The sequence below is a fragment of the Phasianus colchicus genome, chromosome 1, assembly GCF_987193195.1.
Source record: "Phasianus colchicus chromosome 1, bPhaCol1.hap1.1, whole genome shotgun sequence".
NCBI classification, from domain to species: domain Eukaryota; kingdom Metazoa; phylum Chordata; class Aves; order Galliformes; family Phasianidae; genus Phasianus; species Phasianus colchicus.
The window spans coordinates 102,844,016-102,857,848 of record NC_143436.1 but is presented as its reverse complement, the minus strand read 5'-3'; the positions used below and the strand labels follow the sequence as shown (position 1 = coordinate 102,857,848).

General features: G+C 34.7%; 1 protein-coding gene across 1 annotated transcript in view; it reads right to left on the bottom strand.

The window, feature by feature from the left end:
- Positions 1 to 13,833, bottom strand: part of NCAM2 (neural cell adhesion molecule 2) — a 259,676-nt gene that overhangs the window by 25,743 nt on the left and 220,100 nt on the right. The window contains exons 14-15 of the mRNA XM_031612506.2: positions 13,687 to 13,808; positions 6,484 to 6,664 (exon numbers count right to left, since the gene is read on the bottom strand). Of these exons, the coding sequence (XP_031468366.2) occupies positions 6,484 to 6,664; positions 13,687 to 13,808 (303 nt within the window). The remainder of the gene's footprint in view (positions 1 to 6,483; positions 6,665 to 13,686; positions 13,809 to 13,833) is intronic.

The window sequence follows — 13,833 nt, the reverse complement described above, 5'->3', positions numbered from 1 at the left end:
TGCTTGCAGGAATGCGTTGTTTTTGAAATGCATTCAATAGTTATCAGAAGACACACAGAAAAACAGATGGATTTTTGTGGAGATATGCATGCACACACACATACACAGGCAGTGCAGTCAGAAGTCATTAGCTGAAAATCAGGCCAAAATGTTTTTTCTTAAGTGCTATAATTCTATAGCATTTTCCTGTAGATTTAAACAGCAACTTAACAAGTCTTGAGCAGTGACTTGCAGTCCTGACTTAAGTACTTACTGGCAGTCTTACTAGCTTAGTTAAATGGAAAGAGTCCACAGAAGAAAAAGAACTACACGTTCCCCCAGGCCACCTAATTTAACTTTTACTGATGCAACTTATCTTTTCCTAGAATTAAGACAAATTAAAAGAGGCCAACTGTTGACATTACCTCTGAGCTAACTTTGCCTCAGAATGAGGCTCTGTTCTGAAATAAACATAATCAGGGTTTTGCTTCAAATACGATGAATAATTTTTCAAAATACTCAAAAGGTGATATCTACAGCCATTTCCTTTTTCATTACCTACAGAATTGCTGAGTAGAGTTCAAAAACCAGAAATTTACATTTGCAGAAACACATGGGTTACTGACTGTGTACAGAGGCAATAAAATGCCACAAATATAACTAAGAACTCAATCTGGTCTGAAGAATGAGGTTGTTTCTACTGAACTGAAACTGAGGAAGGAAGAAATCTGGCTTCGTGTTATGAATAGAAGACTGGAAAATAGAAAACTGGAAAATAGACTTAGAAGAGATATCTTTGACTTCAGAAATCTAAGGACTGAGAGACACGGGGAAGTCTGGAGCAAAGACTAAAGTAGAGAATACTTAAGCAAATTCAACATTCTTAAGTCCATGGGCCTTAATGGTATACATACAAAAGCACTGAGGGAGCTCGCAGGTATCACTGTAAAGACGTTCACAATAAAATTTGAATGATCATGGAAAAATGCCTGATGCCAGCAGGGTAAGGGAGGTGATTTTCCCTCTCTACTCTGCCCCTGAGAAGCCCTATCTGGAGTACTGCATCCAGGTCTGGGGCCCCTAGCTCAGGAAAGATGTGGAGCTTTTGGAGAGTGTCCAGAGGAGGGCCATGAGGATAATCAGAGGGCTGGAGCAACCATCCTTCAAAGAATGGCTCAGGGTCAGTCTGGAGAAGACTCTGGCTCTGGACAAACCTCATTGTGGCCTTCCAATATTTAAAAGGAGATTATAAACAGAAGGGAAATCAAATCTTTACATGGTCTGATAGTGATGATGGGGGGGAGTTCACTGACAGGGTAGTGAGGTACTGGAATAGGTTGCCTGGCGAACTGTGGATTCCTCATTCACGGAGGTGATCAAGGCCAGGATGGATGGGGCAACCTGATCTAGTATTTGATCTAGCATTCGCCAACCTTGTCCATGGCATAGCGGGTTGGAACAAGGTGATCTCTGAGGTCTCTTTCAACCTAAGCCATTCTATGATTCTATGACATGACTGAAAGAAAGGAAATAACACTCCTATCTTCAGAAAGGGCTGAAGGGATTTGCATGCTATTCATGCCCCATCTTGACCCCTGGGAAGATGATTGGGCAGTTAATCCTAGGCACATGAAGGAAAAGAAGTTGTTGGAAAGAGTCCGGCACAGGGCCTGTAAGAGGATTCAAAGGACTGGAACATCATTCTCTGAGGAAAGACTGAGAGAGCTGAATGTGTTCAGCACAGAGAAGACTCAAGGGGATCTGAATGTGTATAGTCACCTACAGGAATGGCATAAGAAGATGGAGCAAAGCTCTTCTCAGTGAAGAACAATATGAAATGAGAACAAACTGAGACACAGGAGGTACTCTCTGAACATAAGGAGAAGACTTTCTAATATGAATATAACTGAGCACTGGACAAGGATGCCCTCAGAGGTTGTGTAGCTTTCGTTCTTGGAGACATCCAAAAACTATCTGGACACAGACATCAAGGGACACTTGCTTGTCCCTACTTAAGCAGAGGGTTTGGATAAAATGACCTTCAGAAATCCCCGACAACCTCAACCAGTCTGTGATTCTGTGATCACTAACCCAAAGGAGACACGGGAAACCTTCTAGAGAAAAGTTAGGCTATACTTCCCTTCAGAGGAAGGTAGATTTTGCCCCAGGGTGCTTCTTCCTTTCCAAGTGGCAAGACTGAAGGAACGTGAGGGGCATAGAGAGCACCTGGATCAACAAAGTCTGCTCTCTGGCAGAAGGGCATGACAGGATCAAAAACATTCCCCAGTGACCCAGATGGAATAATTTTGAATTTATTTCAACACCAAAAAGTCACTGAACTGTTTGGCTGAGAGCAACATTAAAGAAAAGGACATGCTCTGAAAGAAAACTGCAGGCATCATAGAAAGTTATTTCTATTTTTCTGTACTTAGAAATTTTCAGTCTCCAGAGTAAAAAGTATATTTTCCTAGCTTATATTCTAATAAACCACTGGACGTAGACTCTGACAGCCCAATTATAACTGTGTAATATTAAGATAAACATAAACACATTCAAATATGTATATATATATAAAATACGTATAGTATTTGAATGAGCTATTTTCATTTTTCATTCAGTAAGAGACCACTGAAAAATCCTACCACTCCATTTTTCTAAATACTATTGATAAAAGCCATGTTTGGTGCAGAATATCAACCTAGCTGCTAGTGATGGTGAGAGAAAATGTTACGTTTTAGGTTGTCCCTCTTCACCTGTCACTGTATGATTTTAAGAATTATTGACAGATATATAAAGCAAAAAAGTAAATATGTTCAGTACTATCACAGTCACGGGGTTCATAAGGGATTTAAATTTTTTCAGAGATTCTAATAAAAAGAAGATTCCAAAAGTTTATGCAGTATTTAAAGCTTTTTTTTAAAAAAAAAACAGTACAGAGAAAGAAGTTCTAAGGCCTTCTTAGTGTTTGCATATTCTTTTTGATTTTCCTACTATTGTACCGATTTATTAACCTACAATGATGATGAAAAATGGTTAGGATAAAACAAAATTTGCAGCCAGTTTTAATATATACCGGACTTCTAGAGAAACAGCAATGACTGGATAAAAGCCTTTGGAAGACCGCACCTACATAAATCTTTGCCACTAATTTCTGAAAACACATCTAACTTTTGCACAAATAATCCCCTTTTAACATCATTCATTTTATCTTTGTTTAAGATTTGTTTAATATAGAACTGCAGATGTATTTTTAGGTTTCAATAGTAACGTTTCAGAAAGACAGCTATGACTTGGACATTTTTATACCAGCTGTACGAGATAAGTGGGTATGCATCTCTGCTCTGCTGAGAGAGATTAAATGGAGCCATACAAATGGGCTGTGCTGTCACCTCTAGAAGCTGATGGACTTCATCTACTTGTAGTGACACCTATTCAGAGAATTTGTTATAGCTGCAGAGGCTAGGTTATTCTGTCCAAAGACTGATAAATAGCTATGAGCTAAGGACACAGTTTCTTTGAGCATGCTTTTATTTTTTTCCCACAAAATTAGAAGAAGATATAACAGTACAGAGAAATTGAAACGAGATTTTCTAAAATACCACAACTCAGTGCTCAAAATTCAGTCATGGGAAAGCACACTAATATTAGAGTTGCACCTCCCTACAAAGACTGACAACTAACAACCCTATTGAAATATTGGAATACATAAAATACTACACTTAAGAATATGTCACTCTTTCTTCAAAGTGTGATTCTTAAATACATACTCATACACTTAAGCCGTCAAATAGATGGAATTTCTGAATACAAAAATAAAAAAAAGGTAGGAAGTAAAATTATATATATGTTTAAAATTTAGAGTAATGTATATATGTATACATACAAACACATTAATGTATTTACACATACATTTATTAAATTTTAACAAGTCCATCCACTGAGTATTTCTCAAAAACAGTACAACATTCCAACCTTTCGGAAAACCTGGAAAATTTTATGAAAAGAATTAGAAAATCTGAGGAACTAATCACAAATGTAAGTGATTCAGTGAATGGAGACAGTTTTATAGGCCTAGGTACAGAAATTACAAAATGAAGTATAGCTAGTTGGAGGCTGCCAAGGTCAATCGTGTGAAAATTTAAAGGAATGTTAGTATCATTTACACATCTAACTGATGCCAATTTGCAGTTAAGACTAACAGTGGAAGATTATCACATTGTTTTATTATAAAATTTTACTGTCAGCCAGGACCTACTGGTCCTCATTCACACTTCTCTAACCAATTGAAGCCATGGGTTCTGTGCCCACAGGAATTACGCATTCACTGAAAAAGACTTTTAGCTTCCCGTACCTGCCCTAAGGGATGACTTCTGACATATCCAATAGCACTTTGAGCATAAGGCTCTTTCTGCAGGAATAGGAACCAACGTCTTATTTCTTGTGATAACACCCATTTCAATGGTGAGGACAACACTGATGGTTTATATTAGCTTGTACAGATTTGCAGTGTAATATTATATTAGGTATAGCTGACCACGAGGATAATTCAGGAGTCACAAAATTCTCCTGCTATGCCCATGAGATTGGGTACATAGCTTCTGAATGACATTAAGAGCAAGACAAAAACAGTTCAGCCAGATCTGGACACATACAGATGAAAACATTCATGAGTCTTACAAACTTTTCTAATAACCACATAAAGAATTAGAAAATGAATCTGTCATCGCAAGCAGCTAAGAGAGCACAGGAAAGGGGGTGCAGATTTCATTCAAAATTTTGCCTAATTGGATTCCTTCTTTAGACCCAGCTATAGATGCCTACATACAAGAGGTTTACAGCAAATAAATTTTGCATCATCTGAGTTGACTAAATGGTATCAGAAAGAACTGATCTGCTTTAATTTGAACTTTTTATATACATTTTTCTATTACAGTTAATTTTTGCTTTTGTAATAATATTATTAAGAGTATAATATTATGCAACTTCACAACCAGATAACCATACTGACTCATTAATGTGAATATTAATATCCACTGATTTTAAGAATCTTTTGACGTATTTTTAAAAATTGCTTACAGAATGTTCTTATGATGAGAATTTCACACTCTTTTCTCACTTCGCAAAAACAGTTGTCAAGGAAACTAATTAGTTCCACAATCATAACTGCAATAACGATTCATATAAAGGAGACTTGATGTTCAATAGTGTAACGGATTTCTCCTTATAACTATTTTGAGGATATGAGAGTGCTGAAAGGAAAAAGCTCCGTAACAGCTATAAAGCTATATACAGAGAAAAATGTTCCATATTCTCAGGATAAATTAAAAAAGGCTCTTTTTACTTCAACATCCAGAAACTATTTATGTTACAATTTAAACAGGCATCTCATGATTCTCATTTACAGCAGCTGTGGCAATAACGGGGAATAATTTAAAGAACTGTAATAGGTTATAGATCAGTTGCAGTACAAAAGAAGATACGTTCTGGTATTCAAATGAGCAAATTAAAAAGACTTAAGTCTTACCGAAGTAATGTTTTATCTATTTTTCTACTTGATAAGTATTATCATTTTCTTGGAGTAATAATTTGAATGACTGCAACCATAAAACACTCAGTTTAAAAAGAAGTACACTGACCTATAAAGGCCCTGAATCTCAATCAAGAAGCAAATCAACACTCTCTACAGCACCTTAATTGATAAGTTAGATATCGTTTGCTTCATATCGTTTGCTTTATAAAAACTAAAATTACTCATAAAATATCAGAAATTACAATCACAACTTGTGTTTATTCTGAATTAAATAATTTACATTGTTACTCCAAAATATATCTTCAAAAGCACTAAAACTTGAATTAGTTACTCACTCTTGAAAATCACTCACTCTTACCTCCTATTCAGTTTTCCTTTAAAAAGTTCTAAATCCTCCTATTTAGACACTTATAAATATGAACAATGTATTTACTTATTTCAAAGCTTGAAAATAGGTCAATTAGAAGGCTGCATGCTCACTGTACTATCACTGAGCACTGTTATATAGTAGGACAGTATCTAAAATACTCTCCTTGAAGTCTTAATCATATCAGTCACTAAAATAAGTAGTACACTTGTTACATGTATTCCTCAAAGCATATGCAGAGACTAGGCTGAAATACAGAATTCTAACAGATCACTGAAAACAGGCATTTATGGAGTAAGAGACAACTTAGAAATTGTAAAATAAATGCATCTTAAATATTATATTTCTTTTTAACTATCATTATCTGAGTTGAAGATTCAGTGTTTGTTCGGTGCTTAACGTTACTAAGAGCAAAGTAGAAAAGGAAAGTCCCATTTAAGGATTTTTAACTGAGTTTTCTTTACTGATAACGAAGTATGCAATCTCAAGCTTTGTCAGTTAAGGAAGACTCCAGCTACCCTAACAGACCATTCAACTACACATATTAACATACAATGTACTAAGTATGAACAATTCAGAAAGAGAAAACACTCCAAAATCAACTTACCTGTAATAATGTTGGGCTTCGGTGGCATGCTAAATTCGTACAATGTTGGTTCAGAAAAACCCAGTCTGTTTGCAGCTGTAATTTGTACTTCATAACCCATGGTCCACTGAAGATGCTCTAAGATGATGTGGTCTCTACTACCCTGCACTTTTTTCTCTAGCCACTGGTCTTCCTTATCTTTCTGTAAAGATGCAAACATTAGTTTATACTCTCAAAATCTCTTGTACTATTTGTCTAAACTACCTGACTACATGAAGCAAAAAAAACCTACATAAATTAATTTCCAAAGGTTATAAACTTTTGAATCATCTAATTTTGGAGTTCTGAGTACCCAGTTTTTTTGTGATTATGACTATGCCTCATCATTCCACCATGTGGATGTAGGGATTTTGTCAGCAACTTTTTTTCAACCTTTTGGGTTGAATTTCTACACATACACATTTCAACTTAGGAAACAGCAGGACAGTTACGTATAAATTTTGCTAAGACTAACTTTTGTAAAAGTTTATTTTATACAGATGTGTTGCAATTACATTTTGCCAAATGTTCCTAAAGAGAATTTTCCCATCAAAACCATATTCCGTAGCAGGAATAGCTCACGAATGCAAACTGTGCTTATGTAATACATTAGTTACACACCGAATACATAAACTAACTGTAGCAGTATATAGTACCACAGTACCATTTTGCAAAAGAAGCTGTAAGCAAAAATATAAACATTGTTAAAAAAGTATGCAGCTCTATGTTTACACTGGTGAGAGGATACATTTAAATCAGTCAGATGGTATCATACAGAAAAAAATGTTCAAGTAATTCACACAGTTATAAGACATCAGAGGGAACAAATGAGGCCTCAGGCAGCTACCTTAAAAGGTATTTTATAAATTTGGAGTACTTACCTTTGCAATCTTTTCTTTTAGTATTTTTGAAGCATAATATATTTAAATTACTCTTTATAAAAATGATATTTAAAAAATAACTAACAGGTAAAACAATAAAATAATGTGTATTGGTAAATAGTAAGCCATCTTAATCAAAGGATTTTCAGTAACATTAAGAATTCATGCAGTCCTATTAAACACAGAAGTACAAGGCATTGACAAAAACCATGGCTGAGAGCCAAATCCTGACCACCCATCCCACACAGCAGTGCAGTCAATGGATATAGCTTTCTAAAAGAAAAAAAAAAAATCAAATAGAGAGAAGTGCAGCTTTTTGCTATAGACCACCATCCTTCAGTAGCTTACATTTAGGCTCTTCACTGAAGCATCTTGTTCTTGACTGATAGAAGTGTCCAAAAAAATAATATCTAAATTAGATAAGCTGACAGCCCAGCCATGTTGCCCATGTCTATTCTTTTTGTCATCAGCCTCCAGAAAACAGAATGAAATTCTGAACTACCTTATATGTACTGTTTCAATAACTTATTTGCTATCAGCACTGAGTGTGATGAGTCCTCTATACTGACTTCACCTTTTGTTCTACAAGTTCATCAACACAAATGTAGTACTGAGATAATTAAAATTAAAAAAAATTAAAAATAATAAATAAAAAAAGTTTGTAGCAAGGTGAAAGTGGCTGCAGCATAGACCAATAAAAAACATCAGAATGGTTGTTACGTTACACATCAAGAAAAAATACTAAATACACTGGAATAAAAATGGTTTACACAACACAGTGAAAATGGTATTTTCCATCAATTATTTTTTTTTAATTTTCTAATAAAGTGTTAGTCCTCACAGGTGACTTCTCTGTCCGTTATTGACATATTACGGCATGAATCCCTTTATATTTACATTCCACTGATTGAATCTCTACATATTTTCAAATCATACTAATTTTTCAATCTGTATTTTTGCGTAACATTGATAAAATATTAAGAGTTAATACTGATTGCAAACATGCATGTACAAATACACTGTAGTAATTATACTAGCAGCATTGTTGCACAGTGCCGTATTTCAGAGGCTGTTTAAATCTGTGAAATTTGGGAAGAGTTAGAAAAAATTAGAACTAGTTTCCAAAAAATATAAACATGAGAAAATTAGAAGGTGCACTTGTGATCTTAGTGCATGCACACAGAGCTGTATGAACACATTAAGCAATTCAAAAGAAAATCAGATTCACAGAAGAAAAACATAGATATCAAAATGGAAAATAAATATTCCAGCTGCTCATATAAATATAAGGTTGCTTCTGCAAACATAACATTAGGTGACAAAGCAATTGTTTCACAGTTTGGTCAGGAAAAGAACAATGAAAGAGCTGAAACATAACAGAACATCTGTGTGCTCCGCCAGAGAAGTGACACCTTAAGACTAGTTGAAAGTGATGCCTACTAGATGGATTGAGATAAATGAAACAGGCAGAGTCCAAGCACTGAGCTCAAAGACATCAAAGCATTTTACCAAGAGTAACAAACACAAGCTGAAAGAAAGAAAAAGAATGAAGGTAGTCTTCCAGTAGTGAAAAGAGGAAGTCTTCTAAAATACAGTCTAATTTTGGCATCTTAAAGACTAAGAATGATGGCAATATCCTTCATTCTAGCTGTTATTTCACATTCATTTTCAAGTACGTTTAACAAAGTGGAGATCAGTAATGAGCCCAGATTAATTTTACTATTAGAGTAGGATTGGAAAGGGATGAGAACACAAATTTTGCCAGTTAAATATTCCTACAAATCTCCCTGTTTATGCTACGACCCTTTAATTGGTAGACTAAGGAGCAGAAAATAGAACTATGAAATATCACTTCATACTTTATTCGGCTACTCTATTATTAATATTGCTTAAAATTCATAGGAGGCTCCAAATATGCATGGTGTTTTATAACAAATGCAAGGAACTCTGAAATCGTGAACTTCAGTCTAAGCTGAGGAGTGCTCTAATGTAAATGCCTTCAATCATTATTTACCATTTACAATTTTATCATTAACATGCATTAGATAATCCAGACACTGGATATTTCAGACACTGGAATCAGATCTGCAACCTCAGAGGTTCAACTGTTCCCTCATTTCTATTTTGTTTTGTTCTTATAATTCCAAAATACTTTTTTTTACAAAAAGTCACTGTCACTGTGAGACTGACCAATGACTGGTAATTTCTGGACATCTTGCTGCCCATTGCCATTACTTATAAACCTTAAGCTCACACTGCTCTTGTCCCTGCCCCAATCTTTGATTGAAACAAACCTGCTACAATGCCTCAGATTAAAGTCACAAAACATTACAATTATTTCTTAGTCCTTATTTCTTGTATACTGCATTTAAATGTAAGAATTAATGAAATTTTTCTGTTAAGTATCTAAGAGCTAGATTTGTAAGACACCTGGGAGTAGCTTAAGCACCTAAATTACTTGACAAAAAAAGCATTAAAAAATGACAGCAGAACTTCAATCTAATTGATTTCTTCTCAAAACTGAGGCCAGATCTGACAATGGTAGAAGTAAAGCCAAACACTTTTTTGGGGAACTGAACTATTTACTAGTCTAGAAAATAATATTTGCCCATTTAATGGTCATATTACATTGCACCTAAGATTACTTTCTCTGGAAACTTGAAAAAAATCTATTTAACCTCTTTCAATTCTTCCTTTTTTCCATCCAGTCTAGACTGTTTGCACAGTAAATTCATCTCAGAAAGACTTATTATGCTGGTCACTGTAACAAAAAAAAAGGGCAGGAGATGCCATACTATCTTGAAAGCACACAGGAAAAAGATCAAGAAATTCTCAGGGAAGACAATCTGACAGTTCAAAGCAGTGACTTCACAAGAATTCAGTACCTACGGATGGTACTTTATAGGTCTGGGTGATGTTTTAGAAGAGGTAATAATACAAGATGAATGCTGAACAAAGCACAAAATGGCTGAAAACATAGTGCTAAAATGCACAGAAAGATCAAGGATCTGGCAGGTAATGCATAACTCTGAGATATAAAAACGCATAACTGTTTTATAGCAGGAATGAATGAGAAATTCTCTATTTTAAAATTATTTGTATTCATCTTCTACAAGTTTTTTTCTAAAACATATCACAAGGCCACAAAATGAACATGGTCATCCATCAACATAATCAAACACGACTGAAGCATACAAACAGAAATCATACAACTGCCAGTACCAAAATTCAAAGCATTAATAGTAACACTGTAACAGGTCAACACTCCCAAAAGCTTTTATGCCTGCAAAAGCTAACTGCTCATGTAGTGTATTCTCCAGACATCGTTAGGTGTGCTACAGGAAAAAAGAATTTTTGTGCAGACACTATTTCTCAAAATATGTTTTTTTTTCTTGCTTTACCTAAAAGTATATAAGCATAAAATATGGATATTTTTACTACTTCACTGTAATTCTAAGTTTCTACTGAAACCTGGAATGAAAGAGAAACCCCTCCTGCAATTTCTTCATCTGACTGTTGGCATTCTGCGATTTGAACTACAGAAACAGAATTCCCTTTTGCAATCACTCAGAAGCCTGTTTCAAAACTTCTCTTTTAAGCACAAACGAAATTCAATTTAAGACATGGTACCAAATTTATAACTGAAGACTTGGATCAGATCTCTTCAAAATAATATGCTGACATTTATTTGCAGGGAACATTAAGCACCAACCACAAATTCACAACTGTGACATGTCCAGCTTCAGAATACCCTCTGCTGTCAGAATATGCTCGAGCTACAAGCACGCACTTTTGCTTGTGACTGTGTGAATAGTGTAAATTACTAATCCTGTATGGTGATAAGGATTTGTTGGCATGCTGTTGCTGATGTCTCAACCTGCTTAATACCTTCCACTTGCTGCTTTGTAGCCTGTCTTTCTCTTGCAGACATGTGCCTTTTCACCCACCAGTCCTAAGTTGCTGTGGCAGTAAGTCCTTGTATCCAAAATATTTTTTCCATGTGATCTTTATTTCCTCACCCTTCATCTTAGACTGTAACTCCATACTACCATCTGTTCCACACTCCTGGCCAACTCCTAGTTCACTACTCTTGTACTTGGTAGGCAGCACAACAGATAACAGCCATTTACAAATCCAGCACACAGTTCCCCAGTAATTGACATGGATAAAGCTTAATGCCCATTGCACAACACCAGCACCTGGACATGCGTACCCCAACCAAAAACAGTAGTGCCATAACTGGGAAAGAGAGAAGAGGTTGAGTGGGTCCTCGTTACAGTTAGCACCATCTTCGCATAATAAGAATTAATTAATCTTAAGAAAGCAAGAGTTGGCAGAATGAAACAGATGATTTCCTCAGAAAAATAAAACTTACCAGTTCTAAGATTAGGCTATAATAACTCTACAATATCTTAAAGACTGTTCGACTCCTTGTTTCAAGAAAATCTTTACAAAATTGAAGTTTGAAGGAACTGTCCCTTAATAAGACATGAACTGCTATGAAACACAAAAAAGAAATCCACTGATATGTAACTTGTTATCTAACATGCTCTTTATACTTGCAAGCAAATTCACTGGTCCAGGCACTAGTAATGAGGCTGGCAAGAATTATAGGAGAGCCAATTAAATATGACCAATGGCAAGACAAAAGAGAAGCAGTCAACAAATGATTTAGAACTTTAAATAGCATCCATTCATTCTGATTAAAACACCAAAAAAACACTGTGCTTTTTTTGTTGTAGAAAGACCTTTAATTTAGTCAAACTGCTTTTTCAGTTGAAAGCATAGGGAGATATGGATTTCAGCTCCAAGTAAAAGCTATCACCTTCTGTAACCTATTATGTTTTCAGTTAGTGCTTAAACTGTACATTTATCTTTCAACAATAAACACAAAAAGTGAACTTTTATTCTATAGTGGTGTACTTAGTCAAAACACCGGGTTAATCGTGTTTCCAAAGTTATTCACAACAGACCCAAAAATCATTTAAATTACCGAAATCACAGAAATAGATAAAACTTATCATATCACATGTATGTACAATATCCACACCTTGATTGTAAATTTATTTAGCAAATGATTTAGAAATCACTTTACATGCCAGTCTTAGCACATGGATAATCCTAGAACTACTATCAAAAAGTTATATTATAGAAAACATCAGGGAACATTACAGAAATTACTGCAAAATCAGGTGTTGACTTATCCTTTCTGGGAGTACTAAAACAGGTTCTGCATTTGATCTCTCAAGGCTTTCTAATTTCTACGAAAGATGGTCCTCTATTTTCTGTTAAATGTGTTTAAATACCTGGTGTTATACATCTAATCTCTTTTAGACTCCTGAAGTGGACATATAAATCTGTGACTATACTCTGTTAAAATGTTTTTTTACTAGGTCTGGTCAAATAAGCATGGTATAACCTTTCTAAAAGAATAGAAAGAATTTAATAGAATATGAACACTTCTGAATTAATTTCCTTGCTTTTGCTAGTTGTAGAAGTACTTCTTCAATGCAATTTATTTAATTATTTTAATTTATCTTTTAGCTACTTAAATATAAAATATATGCACTTCTCATAGACAAAAATATAGAATATTTTTCATAAAAAAAATTAATTGTACACTGCAAGCAAGTCTGCATTCTAAACTTGCCAGATTTTACAAGAGACCAACAAACGAGACTCCAGTCGACAGAAGACCAATGAACTCTCCACGATGTGCCTTAAATAACTGATCTGTACATTGAAACTCCAAAAGTCATAGCAATTTGTAAATGATTTGGCTTTCGATATTTTAAATATGAGCCTTGGAGTATAGAAAGATTAATTAATTTCTTTTAAACTGAACATAGAACACTGGAATACAGCATCCTATCTTCAGGATGCCATCTATCAGTATAGATAGAGCTGTAACATGAAACGTGTTTTTCAAATATCTTTTAATTACGTAATTTAATGTCTGTTGATTGACTGAACCTTTGAGAGCTGAATGTGAATGTTCCTTATTTACCATGTAACAAGACAGAGAAAAGAGTTTTCTTATTAGAAAGAACTTTCAGTTATACCTTTAGGAGGAGCAGGGTGTTTTTCTTTCATTCTCTGTTTTTCTTTCTTTTTAATAATCTGGCATTAGTAACCTAGTCACAAAAGAAAACATACTATACTATATCTTAGATTATTTTTCTTCTTTTCTTTTTCTATTATACAAACCATTTTTTTAATATTTCAAATAATATTATCAATCTTCTCTATGTCAAGAGATATTACTAAGCAAATCCCACCTACTTTGATTCACTGAAATACTTACACTTCTGTATTTGACAATGTATTCCAAAATGGGGGCACCTCCATCATCTTGTTTAGTTATACTAAGTTTGAAACTCTTTCCACTTCCTGGTTGTCCATGAATTGACGGTGGGCTTGGCTCGCCTAAATAAAGAAAATAAAGTAAATA